General features: G+C 34.4%; 1 protein-coding gene across 1 annotated transcript; it reads right to left on the bottom strand.

Annotated features, from left to right (window-relative positions):
• Positions 1–258: 258 nt before the first annotated feature.
• Positions 259–16,420, bottom strand: LOC145595175 (uncharacterized). The gene is made up of 10 exons (XM_081651549.1): positions 16,284–16,420; positions 14,832–15,576; positions 14,363–14,393; positions 13,332–14,184; positions 12,032–12,326; positions 11,707–11,931; positions 2,173–2,346; positions 1,453–1,659; positions 1,261–1,374; positions 259–1,053 (listed from the first exon to the last, which is right to left on the bottom strand). Exons 2-10 carry the CDS (start codon positions 15,525–15,527, stop codon positions 709–711), a joined length of 2,940 nt encoding a protein of 979 aa, XP_081507675.1. The 5' UTR covers positions 15,528–15,576; positions 16,284–16,420; the 3' UTR covers positions 259–708.
• Positions 16,421–17,725: the final 1,305 nt, after the last annotated feature.

The following is a 17,725-nucleotide window of genomic DNA, read 5'->3' as shown; positions in this document are numbered from 1 at the left end:
ATAATTTAAGCAATCAACAAAAACTTGACGTTGTTTGAATAATCGAATCATTATTAGCCATATGAAACCTAAGATTTCAGTAATTCCAAATTTTCCTTGGCAGCTGGAATTTGAAACTCAGCAACAATCTGAAGTCTAATACACCAAATTGAAGCAATGGAAGGCTTTGAAAGTATGAACGTTTCTATTGCTAAACAAATAACTGATCTAAACAAATTATGTTCTTTTTTTTTTTTTTTTTTTTTTAAAAAGAACACGAATTATGAGCAATTATTTTTATTAACTTAAATTATTTTTGTTGAACTGAAATTATTTTTACTGTTTTTCTATTATATATCTTCTTAATTCTTAAAAATTACTAATTTTTATTGAATTGAAATTACTTTCACTAAATTGAACTTGTTTTTCCTTAAATAATTTCATCATGCTTCTTAAACTAATGCTGTATTATGCATAGTATACAACACCTTGTGGTAACATGATAAACTTAATTAAATAATGATGTCAACCATAACAGTTCTGTTTCCATAATTCCATAATATGCCTAAGATGAGCAAGATTGAAATTCCATACAACACCACTTGATTTATACAGTGCTTCGTGTTCTGATCTTCCAGTGGTCACAACAGGGATTCACCAACAAACTGATGAATGGAAAAGGATCTTGCTACACAGTTCATACATCTGTACAGCTATACACAACAATATTCACGATTCCTCTACATCCCAAACTTCGCGAAGGAGTTGGTATCTGATGACATTGTTTTGATGATTTTGCAACATTTTATGATTTCCTTTTCCTTGAGCAGGAAATGACTGGACACCCTCACTGAGAATGGCTTGGAGTGGTGAATCCAGTTCATCTAATTCATCATCACTTGTGTTTGACCTTCTAAGCACTGATCCACTTCTTTGTAACTGGGATGGGCTTTGTCTTCCCAAATTTACCCCAAGTGCACTGGCTAGTGAAAATGGTGTCGGAGGAGAATAGGATACTGCAGGTGCTGTGCAAGGACAATTTATGATAGACCCTTCATCTTCGTCATGAACGCTCTGCAAAAAATAACATTATTAGCAAGTTGAACTGCAAATCATTCTGTGAGAATTCTGAATGTGTTGCAGCCTCTTGTAGCTAACCAGCTTAATTGCATGTGCACCTATCACACATTGACAACCAATTGAAAAAGCAGGTGGGAAAAGAAGATAAGCAGGGAATTGAAGGTGGACATTGAGAGGAAAAATATTTTTTGTTCGGCTAACCTGAGCATCCAATGCTTCAAAGACGGCAACTGGGATTTGGTCTGAGCAAAATTCGTCAGAAACAAAATTTTCAAGAACCCTTTTTATAATTTGGGCACCAAATGAAGGGCATACCTACAATGACAGAAATTACCAATGTGCCAGAGCTTGATTGCAATAATATGATAGTTTCAAAAGTGTAAAAGTCCAAACCTCTCTTCTGATTGACTCACTCAGTAGCATGTCTTTCGGAAGCATCATAAGATCACTCAATGATTTAAGCAGATAGAATGATTTGAATGATGAATCATATTGAAATCCCTCGCCGTCATCATCTTCCTTGTCCTCCCTTTCATCTTCAGGTGGATCATCATCATCCATGCCAAATAGGTCAGATAACCATCTAGACCAGTTTCCGATCTGCCACACATTCATGAAAGTGAATGGTTTTTAAACCATGTCATCGGGGTAAAAAATTTGTACCCTTTCATTTAATAGAAAAATTCTACATTTTACTGCCATAGTCAAACCTTATCAACTATGACCCTTGTTTACCACAAAAGACTTTTTTAACAATATAATCACAAAGATGTCTTCAGATAATAAATACACAACTCATCATTTATAGCAACAAATTAATGGTCAAAGTTGACAAGCTTGAACTAGTACGCAAATGTGGCCTAATGGCTCAAAAATGGGTGTTGTAAGTCAGTATCTGGAAAGTAATGCAAGCCAGAAAGGCAAATCTGTCCAGGACTGCCTATTCTGAAAGTACTTGTCGAGAAAAAAAAAATATGAAGTATCTACTAGGATCTATGGTAATTAGATAGGAGTCCATTTTCAGACAGAAAGAACTCAGCAGATACAGATTATTAGCAACCACTTGAATCAGAAACATAATAGTAATATACATAAAGTAGAAAAGCTCCATACTGCGTTTTTAAGCAGTGCACCAGAACCAAAGCTTGATCTTCCAGCTGGAACTGGGAGAACCTTCGGAAAGGTAATAGGATCAGAAACAGGATCAGTTGGAATGTCATCAGCAGGTTCTCGAAGAATAGCATTAAACATGGCTACATCCAACCTTGCAACACATTGTTCCATTATCTACACCCATGATAGTACTAAATCAGTCAAGTCAGACATGGAGCATAAAATACCAGAAAATTAGCAAAGAGATTAATGAAATTTCTATAATGATACTTCATTTTCTAATAGTTGCAAACTTGCAACACACTTTTTCATGGTATTTAAAAAAAGTGTGCCACACATGACTACACACTTTAAATAAGGATAGTACTATAGTAGTGTAAGTTTCACACACACACACAAAAAGAAGAAAAAAAAAAAAAAAACACAATCCAATTATAGTGTGTTGCAAAAAATGGAGGAAAAATATATTTTATTACTACGGTGCACGGTGCTATGAAACTATGTATATTGGTGCTACATATGTATGTCATATTCACATTAATCACACACGAAAGAAACGATAAAGACTTGAAAGTTGAAACTAAAGACTCTGCTGACAATTTTATTAAAAAATATTTAAAGTGTTGGATAAAAGGGGTGGGGGAGAAGAGCATCACTCACACTAGACATGAATGAGGGGGCAAGGGCTTGTAGTAGGATGACTTATAAACAGATAAACATCCTTTTCCTCTCTGCCATGTAAGGTCCTATATTTTCACTTTATGTCTTTAGGATAATATGCACAATGCCACATAATAACTCGATGATATTTCATTGATGGGTGAGAAAGTCCAACCCTGTTAAAATGTGGACATTTCGCATTTAAAGGTTCCAAAATGCAATGAAGTCATGATATGCATACAGAGTTTAATAATTACTTTGGACATTGAATGTTAGGTATAACAGATCACAGAAAAAAGAAGGTAATGTACACTGCAATGTCCATGGCAGAACAAAAGCCGGGCAGGAATTGGAGGAAATGTGTCCTCGACTCTAGTGCAATTACTAAGTAAAATTATGGATCGTATTATGGAGATAGTAATTCGTTTATTTGGGTCGTCTATACGTCTTGCTAGAGAATGCTATAGAACTTCAAAAACTTTTGCATGCCCCCAGTTTACAATAATTTTATTGTACATCGAACTTTTTATGCGTGTAATCCGTAATATTTTCACATAAGTGACCCTTTTTTTAAAAAAAGTGACCCTTTTCCTTTACAAAAGTCACCCATATTTTCACAAAAGTGACCCTTTTTTATTTATTTATTTATTTTCAATAGTGGCCCTTTTTTCCACAAAAGTGACCTATATTTTCACAAAAATGGCCTCTTTCTTTGTAAAAGTGATCCATATTTTCACAAAAGTAACCCTTTTTTTTTTTTTTTTTATACAAAAGTGACCCTTTTATTTTCACAAAACTTAATACACGATAGATATTTGAAGCTAGATTACTAGTCTTCTTCATTCCACAATTTACAAGTAAACATGTACTGAAAAATGACGAAAGAAACGCAATTAAAATTGAGATCAAAGTTCAACAATAGCAAAATCACATAAATTATATTGATATACCGTAAAGCAATTCAAAAAACATATTTGCATGTGTTGGATTTGTACAATCTTCTTCATTGATACGTTTGGAACTTCATAATCAAAAGAAAAATGCACAAAAATTAAAACTAGGAATAAAAAAGTAGAGTAAAACCTAGAATATTGAGAAATCGGATTTGTAATGGTGAAAAATTGAGCCCAAAAGAGAAAGAAATTTGGAACAGAAAAGAGAAATTGAGAACAGAAGAGAGAGAAAGTTGGGTGAGAAATAAAGAGGAAAGAGAATAGAGAGTGAAATTGAAGAACAAAGGAGATAGAAAAAACAAAATTGAAAGAAAATAAAGGGAGGTAACAAATTTCCTACTGTATCAGGTCATCACTATCGATTTCTATCGATTTGAAGGCAGGAGGCAAAAGCAGGAGGAGAGAGAAAAAATAAGAGAGGTAATGGCTACAAATCCTACAATATCGTCATTCAATAACTTATTATTGTAAACCGGCTTTTTTTAAAACTTTTAGTGAGTAACAAACGCGAAACCCACCTAAACGGATCCTACAAGGTCACACATTAGGTTTGGATCAATAAAGAAACCCGAAGCCCAAAGTGGGCCTTAGGGTGACCAGCCAAGAACGGAAAGGGGAGTAGAAAACCCTAACCTAATTAATGATAATGTGATTATATTAATTAGAGGTTTGAGAAAATAAAAGATAATGTATTCAGTTTTCTAAATACAACGTAACTTTTCCTCTCCATATTTTCTCTCTAAACCTGTTCTCTACTACAAGAAAGGTGAAAGATTTTCCCGCCCAACTAGCATTGGTGGAATGTTGATTCAAGCCAGTGGACCGAATAGAGGAGTTGCACTTGAGGCTCTTTATCTCCCCTAGAGAAGAAGATTGCTAAGAGGATTCACGCTACTAAGATTAATTCTAAACTATTATATGATCCTTTATTTGTATATGCATGAGATCCTGTTTAGCTGCGTATGAATGGATTCATGAAATTCCACTTACAGTACCAAAAACCCTATAGTGGTATCAGTTAGCCCCTTGCATACAACTTATTAGTCACGATAATATGATTATTTTGATGTGAATTAGGCTAAATTTAATTCGATTAAGGGGAAGAATTGAATTATTAATTAAATAACCTTATTACTACCTCCGTTACATATTAGTTGCAACTTTGGGCAATATTTGTGAGAGATAAAATATTCCAAAGTTGCAACTAATATGTAACGGAGGTAGTAAATTATGATTTTAATTGATTAAATTGTGAATTTAATTGCTCAAATAGCCTCTAACCCTAGCTGTTTTTAAGAACCCTAAAAGCCCTAATTAAATTTTCGAATTTTTGATGGTTATGAACCCTAATTTTTCGATTTTTTTTTTAAATGTTGATTTCATGTAATTTAATCTATTTTTCATACTTAAATTTGTTTAGGTATGATTAATTAATTCATGTAAAAATAGTTTTATATGAATTGGGGATAATTTTATATGAAGAGCCCTAAATTAATTAAAATAGAAATTTTAGATTAATTTTCTGAAATTATGCATAAAGGAGTTTATGTTTAATGTAATTAGATCACCAAATTAATTTTGCAAGAGTTGTAAAAATTAATTTAACTCAAACAAAAAAAAAAAAAAAAAAAAAAGGGAAAATCTTTCACAGTTACGTTGGTTTTAGAAAACTGAATAATGTATCTTTTATTTTCTCAAACCTCTGATTAAAATAATCACATTATCATTAATCAGGTTAGGGTTTTCCTCTCCCCTTTCCCTTCTTGGCCAGTCACCCTAAGGCCCACTTTGGGCTTCGGGTTTCTTTATTGATGCAAACCTAATGTGTGACCTTGTAGGAACCGTTTAGGTGGGCTTCAGGTTTGTTACTCACTAACCCAATGTTCTATAGCATTCTCTAGCAGAACGTATAGACGACCCAAATAAACGAATTAATAGGTTGAGTGGGAGCAGCCGCGGCTGGGTGGCAGAACCACCTGTCGGTGGTCCACATTGGCTGCTCTGGTGATCGGCAGGGGCGGAGGGCAGCAGGCACGGTGATGTGGGGAGGGGCAGAGGCTGGAACGTGCAACAGTTGCAAGTTTCAGCTCTGTACCCACTGGTTGGGGTGCGGGACTTCTGCCTGGTGCGCCAACCACAGCATTGGGGACTGCCTAGTTGCGGCGACCGGCTGCTGCGGTGGCTGGGCTACGGCCTGGCTCCTGCGGTGGCTGTGACGTGGCTGGGCAGTGTGCTCAGTCACGCAGTCCCCTGTTTTTTCAATAAGAATAAAATAATAATTTTATTTGGATAATATTGAAAAACTGATTTTAGGAGGATTTTGAGCAATTCCAATTAAGGTTGTTTGACTTGATTATAAGATAATTACATAATTTGATTTTTCAATCTTATTAAAATTAGTTGGTTAGCTTAATTTTAGGATACAATCTTTTTAGGATTTCAGTATTTTAAATATGATGTATTTTCTAGGATTTCCTAATTAATTGATTTATCCACTTGACATAATTAAGAAATATTTGATATTTTGATTATTGGCAAGTATAATATATGATATTATTATGTGGCAATTTTTCATATACATGATATATTATTGCTATAAATGACTAGTATGACCCAAGATTTAAATTATAAATACGATCTGCGTATCGTTAAATATTTTCGTAATTTATTTTAATTAGGAATTAGTTTAATTATTAAAATACTTAATTAATCCATAGAAGAGCATGAGAAACAAAGGTGGATGGAGATCCATGAAGAGTCCAAGGAGGTGCCCAATCAAGCTTAGTTCTTTGGATTAGAGACCATACTAGCTCATGTTTAATTTTGCATTTTATTATTATTCTTAAAAGGCTTATAAGTTTATTGTATGTTTGTTATCAATGCGCTAGAATTCACATAATAAACTTTGGTCCCGCTAATATTGTGGTTTACTTTTCCAAATACAAAGTACTTATGAACCCTTAATTAATAGTAATATGTCATGCCTCAGGGTAATGTTATTAATTTTAGGAGGTGAGATGAAATTTGCGCATTTTGCACACTTAATTTGGTTAACCTCAACAAAATCATCAAAAGCGTTTTGGACTTTGAAGATTTTGAAGCAAAGGGACAATTTGTCTAACCAAGAATTACAAATGTTGTAATAAGTAAAGAGTTTACTTACCTTGAAAATATAACTTTAAGAAAAGACCTCCGTCTGCTTAAGGTTGCACGTTGATAGAATCTTGGAATCACTTATTCAAATTGGGACATAAAATTGAATAGAGTGCTAAGTAACCTAGAAACCATTGCATGTTTTAGGTGCTTTTATAAACATAAATTGAACTTTGCCTTCTTCAGTACATAACATGTCTCATAACAACAACAACAACTCGGTTTTCAACATCCGTCCCTTCCTTGAGAAGGATAGGCTGAACGAAGAAAACTTCATCAATTGGGAAAGGACCCTAAGACTTGTTTTAAGGTTGTTGGATAGAGAGGATGTCTTAGAAAACCCACTTCCAGTAGAATGAATAATCGTCTGACAAACGTCGTGCTAGGCAGGCTAATGAAAGGTCTACTCCAATCACTTGCTTGATGGTGGCAGCTATGAAACCGGACCTCCAAAAGAGGTTTGAGACCAAGGATGCTTACACCATGGAACTTCTTGGATCCATTTATAACAACAGTTGGCTACTGATATCATTCTCCAATATTTGACCGACAACTTTAATCAGTTTAGGATGACTTTCAACATGAATGAGTCTGAAAAGACTTTGACTGAATTGCATGGGATGCTAGTAAAGGAACATTCCCAAAGAACCAAAGAAAGAGGTTTTGATGGTTCAAAAGGGAAAGGGTTTTAAAAAGAAGGGGGCAGGCAAGAAAAAGAAAGGCAAGCAAGTTGTCATTGCTTTTGAAAAGCCTAAGCCGACCGCTAAGCCAAAAGTTGTTATGGAAGCACTTGACTTCTTGTCCTCCCAAGTATTTGGCAGTTTCTCTTCTAGTGACCTATTTCCACTTCAGGCATTTATGTTATAGAAATCAATTTGACTTCTACTTCTTTATGGGTATTTGAAACAGGTTGTGGTTCTCACATAGTCAATGATGTGCAAGGACTAAAAAGAAGTAGAAAACTAGCAAAGGGCGAGGTGAACCTTCGCGTCGGAAATGGAGTTTCTGTTTTGGATAATGAAGGTTTTTGTTTTAAGATTAAGAATAAATGTTGTTCCATTTCTTACAATAACATGTTCTATGCTAGTGCGAAATTAATTAATGGTTGGTAGGACAATACAAGTCTATAACATAGATAGCTAGAAACAAAAGTCGAATGATTTAAACCCTAACATATCTATGGCATTGTCGGATGGGTCATATAAACCAAAAGCGCATCCAAAAGCTACAAAAGGATGGAATCTTTACATCAATCGATTATGAATCATTTGGTGTATGTGAATCATGCTTAATGGGGAAAATGACAAAATCACCTTTTAGTGGAAAGGGTGAAAGAGCTTGGCACTCACACTCATACATACAAATGTTTGTGGGCCTATGAGTTCAAAGGCAAGAGGTGAGTTTAGTTACTTTATTAATTTCACCGATGATTTAAGTCGATATGGGTATGTCTACTTAATGAAGCATAAGTCGGAATCATTTGAAAAGTTCAAAGAGTTTCAAAATGAGGTACAAAATCAACTTGGTAAAACAATAAAAGCATTACAATCCGATCGTGGTGGCGAATATTTGACCCAAGAATTCGATAATCATTTAAAGGATTGTGGAATAGTTTCACAATTGACTCCACAAGGGACGCCACAATTATACGTTGTATCTAAACGGAGGAATCGAACTTTACTAGATATAGTTTGATTAATGATGAGTCTTGCTGATCTTCCAATTTCTTTTTGGGGATATGCTCTAGAAATAGCTGCACACACACTAAATAAAAGACCCCATATGAGATGTGGAATGGAAATGTTCCAAACTTATCTTTTCTTAAACTCTGGGGTTGTGAGGTCTATGTAAAAAGTTTACTGTGAGACAAACTTGCACCCAAATCAAATAAATGTCTCTTTGTGGGATACCCAAAGGAGACAAGGGGTTACTACTTCTATAATCGTCAAGAGAACAAAGTGTGTGTTGCTCGTGATGGTGTATTTCTCGAAAAGGAGTTTATTTCCACAAAGACAAGTGGGAGTAAAATAGTTCTCGAAGAAATTCGAGGTGAACAACAAATGGATGTGGATAAAACCACGTCAAAGGCGAGGGCGCATGACTCTGCTATGACGGGTCAAGTGTCGGAGCAAGTTAATTCATTAAGTGAAACTCCTATCGCCCCATTTGAATCTAATTCATGCGAAAAGGATTCAAGCAAATACATGGTAGAGACTATGATAAAACCTTTTCTCTAGTGGCAAAGCTTAAATCAATTCGAATAGCTCTCTGGAATCTTCGATTTGACGAGGCAATTAAACAGTTTGGTTTTCTTAAGAGTGAAGAAGAATCATGTGCCTACAAGAAATTTAGTGGGAATAGCTTAGTCTTCTTGGTTTGTATGTAGATGACATACTACTCATTGAAAATGACATACCAATGCTTGAGTGAGTTGAAAAGTTGTTTTTCCATGAAAGACCTTAGAGAAGCCGAGTACATTTTGCGAATCAAAATCCATAGAGATAGGTCTCGAAGGATGATTGGACTGAGCGAAGAGCCAAGAATCATAAATTTGAGTCATCAAAGATAGATATCATTATAAAAGTGATGGTGGAAGCTCTAGAAAAGAAGATGGATAGACTCCTTGAAACATTGAAAAAAAAAATGGATTTATAAGAAGCCCTAGAAGGAGGACGACTCCAAGTGTCGGCTTTATGATGAAAAGGATTCTCAATTCCCTGATTGGAGTGAGGACAACCGTAGCCAAGACATCGTGTTGGACCTTCCCAACTTTGAGGGTAATCTCGACCCTAATAAAGTTCTTAATTTAATAGGATTAGAAGTATGGAGAACATGTTTAATTGTAAGGGGTATAATGATGAAAAAAGGGGTGTAAATTGATAGTCATTAAGTTGAAAAAACATGCTTCTTTGTGATATGAGAACTTTAAGAACTGTAAAAGAAAAGAAGGGAAATAAAAATCACTTCTTCGAAGAAATTGAAGAACATATGCATAGGGCTTTTGTGCCTAAGGACTAATTACAAGATGCTCGCCTTAAGTTGAATGTTCTTAAACAAGGTTCCATGTTGATTTTTGGCATTAAGCTTACTTGTCTCACCCTTAGAAACAAAGGGGTTCTTGAAAGTAGGTTTTGCATACCCAATATGCATTACTCAAATTTGTCATACTTCCCAAACTTACATAATATTGTAGGTCGTTCAACTCCCTCTCCTAAACTCCATGATAGTCAAAGCAATACACTTTAAAAAAACAATATATATATATAAATATAAATATATATATACATATAAATATATATATATATATATATATATATATATATATATATATATATATATATATATATATATATATATATATATATATATATATATATATATATATATATATATATATATATATATATATTATATATGTATGTATGTATGTATTATGTATGTATGTATAATGTATGTATGTATATATATATATATATATATATATATATATATTTTACATTTTTTTTGTATCAACCAAATAATTACCTAGTCTATCCATTATTATGAATCTCCACTTTTTCCATTTTTTGTTATAACTAAGCAAACATTGAACATTGATATTTATTGTATGTAAAGAAAGAAAAAGAGATTGTTATAGACCTTTTCTATTCCTCTTACTCTCTTTGTAACACTCTTTATTCATTGTAGTTTATGAGATGTGATTTTCAATGTTTTCATGATTAATTGAACATTAATTGTGAGTTACCAAGCATGTCTTCATAAAGAGAATGAGAAATAATTCTCATCAATTTCATGGCTGATTGCTCTTTAATTTGGGTACCATTGTGATTATTATTGGCATCCCTTGAAAAATATGTTGTTAAAAGTGACTTTTACAAGGTAAACAAAATAATCTAAAAGCAAAAATTTATAGAGTAATAATTTCTCTATGTTTATAGAGTAATAATTTCTCTATGTTTATGTCTTTCAATTCCATCTCTACATATAATGGAACAATGAAAACAAAATAAGAATCTAAAAATTGCTAATATCATTCCTAATTTTCTACTAAACAAATTTACAACTTGCCTTGGTTCGGGACGAAGCCAAGCCGATACATATAATTGCATATGGTTTGTTAAGTATTTAGATTTACTAAAATTAGCTAGTAGAGAAATAGTTATCGGTGTTTAATATTTAACACTCCCCCTCATCAATAACTCCCTCTTATTGATGCCATTGAGATTTAACCAAGCTTCTTTTGTAACTCTTCAAACTTGATTCCACTTAAACCTTGGTGAATATGTCTACCACTTAATTTTCTAAATGATAGGTTCCAATGTTTATCTCATCACACAACACCTTTCCTCGTACACAGTGATAATGTAATTCCGCATGCTTAGTTCATGCATGAAACATAGAATTTTTAGCTATACATATTGCTAACTTATTATCGCAATATAAATTCACAGGATAATCAACTTATTGTTGAAAATCTATTAACAATTTTATCAACCAGCAATTTTATATAGATATTTATATCAGTTGTTGGTTTGGTCATTTCAATTTAATGTTTTCAAATATCAAGTTTTAAAAAAAAAAAAAAAAAAAAAAAAGTTGTGAACAGATAGTTATATAGAGATGTTAAAGATGTGAATATCAAAATGATGCATGAACTGAAACAAAGGTAAAAGGCATGACAACATCCAAATAAACTACAAGCACATCCCTGCAAGACAGTTTATTTTCAGTCTTCATTGGAAATTAAGATTGAAGCAGATAAACTAACCAATTTGGCTAGAACTGGCAAGCAGCCACACTCATGACCTCCAGCTCGGAGAGGACAAAGCCTCTCACAAGCATCCTTGAAAGCCTTCTTCCAAAGTTCTAATGAGAAGTTGACTTGCTCTTCATCACTAGAAGAGGATGACCTCCTATACTTGTTCTGAAAGTCAGAATCCACTACTTTTTCAATCATTTGAGCAGCTGAAGACTGCATGTGTGGAGTCAAAGTCTGATAAAAAAGAACTCAGTCTGGTCAACTCTCCTAAAAAACATTAGTCACAAGAGTACGAGGATAAAAGAGAAAAAGAAAGGGGTGAACAGAAAAGGACCTGCCACCAAACAGATTCTACAACTCGTGAAAATATCCAAGATTCAACTTTTTCTAATGCGGACATGAATGCATGTGCATCAACCCAATCTTGGGAAGTTCCATTTACAGCAAACTTGTTAGCTTGCTTGTCAGAAGAGGAAACCTTCCACTTTAGTACTGCTGATTTCTGATTTATTCCCTTTCTAACTCCGATATTTGCTAAAGAGCTGGCAGATACTGGAAGCTGTTCTTCTGAAAAGGCCTCGGTGAGAATTGCTCGGAGTACAACACAATTTGACAACCAGAAGGTCAACCTGCATTCATGAGAGTGCAAAACTACAGATAAGTTCCAAGAAAAGAAAAATGCCCTACATAATGAATAACATATGTTGAAAACGCTTTTATAAGAAAATTGATAGATTGCACCATCTGAAAGAAATTTAGAGCAGAAACTGCAGCCCAATCTGACTAGTATAATTAGATTAACAGGAGTCTAAGGTGCATATATTTCTCCGACTGGATGTGAGTCATACGACCATAGAAGGTTCACTTGAGCCAAAATTTTAGACTTTGATAGACTCATGCTTGCTGGACCATCACACACAGCATTAACACAGAGTACAAAGGGAAACGGATCGAATCTTTGATTGAAAATATTGGAAAGCAGGGGTTTGTACAAGCTAGCAACTTTAGGATGCCAATCTCTTTTAGTAACTATAGGTCACCACCCTCAAATTAGTGACTTGAGGTCACAACTCTCTAACGATTTACTCCAAAACTCTGCCTACCTTCTCCTTTCTCCCTCCATCTCTATATATACTAAAGCTAAAGACCATTAACCTTATGATACTAGACTTCCCAAATTGCCCCTCCTAAGGTTAGTCTATTACATAAACAGACTAGTGAGAATTTTTATGGTGCATTGGTGCTCACATCATACCCCACACAAAGATAACAAGCCTTATAAGGCTTACATCCACAGCAAATAATATCTGTACAATAATTACATGACCCTAATGAGACAACAATCTAACAAAAGGTAGGAGGGTCAAAACCCCTCAACTCTCGATTGACTTGTAACTTCACAACCAGATGTAACGATTTTTCAGTCGTGAATCTAGTTACATTGATATAGTCATTACAATCGTAAGTTATGATTTTTCAGTCGTGAGTCTTTTAGGGAAATTCTAGGCAGTCCCTTGTGCTATTGCATTTTGCATTATATTTGATGTTCATAAGGTACTTGCTTTATTGCCTCATGTATTTTTGAAAAAGCTATATTTATAAGAAATGCAGAATAGAATATCACGTAAATGTACCTTGGAACATCATTTCCACAAGCTTTTGCCACAACAATTAATCCTGAAACTGCACTTTTGGCTGCACTTGCTCTCTTCATTCCTATACCGGCTTGAAGATACAGTCTAGAAAGGCGCCTTGCTGGCGCATGAACCTTATTAATGGAACTTCCATGCTCTGCAATCACTGAATAGAGAGAAACCTCAAGCGCAGCAGCTTCTCTCAACTCTCTCTCCAGTATTTCTATCCTTTGTCCTAGTTCCTGGAGTTTAGTATCAGAAGAGGTACATACTTTTTCAGCTGGATTGGCCTCCTGTCTCAGAATATTTCCAGAAAAGCCTCCTGTGGGGCCGCTGCCTCTAAAAGATTCCGTCGAGGATCTAACAGATCTGACATGCTTAATTCTATCCCTAATGAGAAGTGAATCACTTCCAGACAAGACTACCTTTTCAGTTGCATCCATTGAGAGCTTCTTATAAGATGCATTTCCTGATATATGTTTTTCCACTTCCAGCATTCCCCATGCCTGATCATTTTTCTCGTTCTTGTCTCTATATTTGACCTCCACACCATCAAAATCAACTGTGGATGCAACCTCAGTACAAAATTTTCTTTCTGGAATCTTCGAATTTTGTATACTTTCCCTAGTGGCTTGTATTTGATAATCATGTTCAGACTTGAGCTTCGCAGGTACTTCAACAGGAATTCCTTTAGCAGTAGATACAGGTGGAGATTCATTTGATGTTGAGATAGCAAGAGTTCGACTGTTGAGACCATCAACCTCTTCTGCAATCCTTTGACTGGTTTCATGCTCTTGGTGTAATGCAGAAGATAACTTTTCCAACTTCAACTCTGAGTCCAATTCAGAGGTGTCTGACAAAAAAGAAGACACATTATATGGCTTCCCCTGGTTAGAAGATTTTTGTAAACATAGGATAAGAGGAATAATAAATCAGATTTTCACAACTTCCGCAGTTTTTGTATGAGTCATAATTTTACTCTGATACTATGCGCCAGTTTTGTTGGCACAGCATGGTTTTCCGTTGCATACCTGTATGAGACTTCCCCCTCTTCAAGCCAGTCTGTGAAAGAGAAAGAACGATGAGTAAAAAAAAAATAGTTCATAAAACTGTATGCTTAGAATTAATTAGCTATCATCCCACAAGCCCAGCCAAAAGCCACATCAAGCACTTTTCAACAGAAAAAATAGATAAGGCGATATGCTTTACAAAATTCCATTCCCCGAAACATTCCTCCATCCTCTACCTAACATTGCATATATCTTTAAGAATTAAGATAACTCAAGTTTCACATCATATGTATCAATTTCTGAGAGAAAAACCACATAGCATAAACAGGTATCTTAAACTTAACTACGACTACAAAGATTGGAAATGCAGGAAAGACTATATTAGAAAAATAGTATGGAGTAAACAAAGATTGCAACCAAGCAGATGAACATTCAGCCATAGACATCAATAAGGAACCACATATATACTACCAAATTTAGAGTAAAGCACCTCATTTTGTGAAGGTGAAGCTCCATTTGATTCAAGAGCAGATACAGCAGTAAGTGAAGAGTGTGACGAAATATCATCATCAGTAAAGGAAGCAACCTCAGCTTCATCAGCATACTCCTCACTCATTAGTGCCGAGATTGAGTCCCCTTCATTCTTATCAAGTGATGTTTCTTTGGCTAATCTACCTCTCAAGGATACACCTGAGCGAACCTTATCATATACCTGGATTCTAAAGTATAAAATTGGTTGTGCTGTGTTCCTGAAGCTCCGGGTACAGTTCATGGGAACACTTAAACTCGCTACCTCTTTAATGACACCATAGTCTGCCAAGTCCACAATTGCTGTACCAAGCAACTGTCCTTTCACCGTCTTATCCCTGCGAGGTTCATACAAGTTGAATTCTAACAAGTTCTTGTGAAACATATCTGCATCACCACTTTTAACCGATAAATCTCTTGACAAAGTGACAGGAACTCTAAACGATTCATTGATTAAAATCTTTCCATCCTCGATTGAAGGAGCCACAGAGCTAGTAGACCCAGAATTGCGCTCACCATTTTCCCATTGTATCAAGACAGAACGGACGGTTTTTAGTGATTGTGTTGGAGGCCAAGGCTTAATATCTTGGATATGAATTACATAATCAACCTGAATACTAGGACCCCTCCTATACTTGTTCCTTGTACCCAAAACCATTGCTCGATTACACTACTGTCGTAGTTCAATTACATAAAGCCGAAATGGTCTAAACAACACCAAGATGACAATAAAAGTGATTATTGATTAGATTATTTCCAATATCACAAGAAATGCTATATCAATGTCATGATGAAGGCAACATTAAGATACAAATCCAGTAAAAAAAAATATCATTATTAGGTAAATGCATTACAAACAAAATTCAGTCAGTTGCATATCACAATTTTATAAATAAGTTCAAAAAGCAATCCTACTTATATGTATACTTTCAATGATGAAATTTATCAAATTAGACCCAGAAAATATATATGAAATCAAAAATACCAAAATGAAGAAAAAATAAGCACCTGAAACAAGAATTCGAAAGGCAAATTAAAAAAAAAAAATAAGCACTGCAAGTTTGAATATTAACATATTAACTAAAAATCATCAAAGAAAGTAGTACAGTATTCAGCAAATAAAAGGCATAATTACAACTAGCATTTCAATTAAACTGAACACTAAACAAATAATTATATAATTTATTACCAACCCAATATAGATCTACACGAAGAGATGAAAAATTTAAGTAAAATATACTAAAAAATGCTAAAAAAATGTCACAATAAACAGAAAATAAACATGAAAATTAAACAGTGGCAAGTACTCTTAACACTAAAAAAAAAAAGGAGGAATGTAATTTATGAACAATAATAAAAATGAAAAACAAAGGTATAATTTATGTGGGAAAGAAATATAATGGGGAGTACTCACCAAAAATGAGAGTGTTGTTGAAAATGGCGTAATTTGGGAGGAATGAGAGTATAATGGAGTGAAGAACAAACAAAAAACAAAACAAACATAAAAAATGAGGTGGTAGAATTTAGGACAGAATGTGACTTCAACAGTTCAATAATTATTCTAATCCTTTAACTTTGAACTCCGTACGAGATAGTGGAAGTGAACAGTTGAACATTGTTGACTGTTTGAGTGGGAACAAACATCCAAGTTTGTAAGGGTAGAGGGTGTTAGAGGGTGTTTGGTTCGGGTTCGGGTTCGGGTTTTTGGTTGATACACTTTTAATTGGTCAACTAGTGCGTGTCTCGGGTGATGCCCCAAGTTGCTAATTAATGTATTTCTACAATTTGGTGATTATGTTCAACTATTTATATATAACTTTTTTTTTAACCTGAATCACATAATTCACATCACCTCTAATGTACTTAATAAATGAATAGAATATATAATATTATATGAAATTTAATAGGGCTATCAAAAGCTGACACGACACGACAACCCGACACGAAATAAGCGGGTTTGGGTTAAGAATTCTCGACCCGTTTAAATAATTGGGTCGACACGTAATTAAACGGGTTAGGTTTGGGTTGAAATTTTCAACCCGAAACCAACACGCATAACCCGATTATGTAAATGGGTTGAACGACAACCCGTTAACACGAACCTGACACGCTCAACCCGATTATTAAGTAGAAAAAGAAACCTAGATTTCTTATTCTACACTTTTTTTTTTTGAAACATTATTCTAAACTTGTACTCTACTGGTTGTAGAAAGCATTGGCGTTATACTTAAATATTGGGGATTGTTTGGCGGTTTAATTTAGCAGACAAAATTTTTTTTTTTTTAAACTTTTTTACATTTCACTTTTCCTCTTTAGAGGATTCTAGATTGTACTCAGTTACTCTTTGTTTAAGACTTAATCATATATGTAATCCATGAACTTAAGTACTGATGCATGTTTTAGAAGTTGTCATTTTAAAGGTTGGGATTAGGACAACTCTTATGTATTGGTTGGGTTGCTAAAACCATTATCTTTATGTTCTTGTAGTATCTTTTGCCAAAATCAATAGCTTTAATCTCTTGTAGTATCGTTAATGATGTATATCATTTTAATTATTATGTTGAATATTAATTAGTTTATTATATATTATGTGGGTTAAAAGGTTACACGGGTAACCCGTTTAATAAATGGGTTAGGTTTGGGTCAAGGGTTTTCAACCCGTTTAATAAATGGGTTAAGTTTAGCTCAAGAGTTTTTCAACCCGTTTAATATTGACACGAACACGAACACGACACGACACGACACGTTTGACAACCCTAAAATTTAACATTAATTAAAGTTGGTTGAGATGGTAAACGTATCACATTTATGTATCGGAGGTTTTGGGTTCGAATCTAGCCTAAAGCATGTTTTATT

This window comes from Chenopodium album, chromosome 19 (genome assembly GCF_948465745.1).
Source record: "Chenopodium album chromosome 19, dcCheAlbu1.1, whole genome shotgun sequence".
In the NCBI taxonomy this organism is placed as follows: domain Eukaryota; kingdom Viridiplantae; phylum Streptophyta; class Magnoliopsida; order Caryophyllales; family Amaranthaceae; genus Chenopodium; species Chenopodium album.
This window is presented reverse-complemented; position numbering and strand designations above follow the sequence as displayed.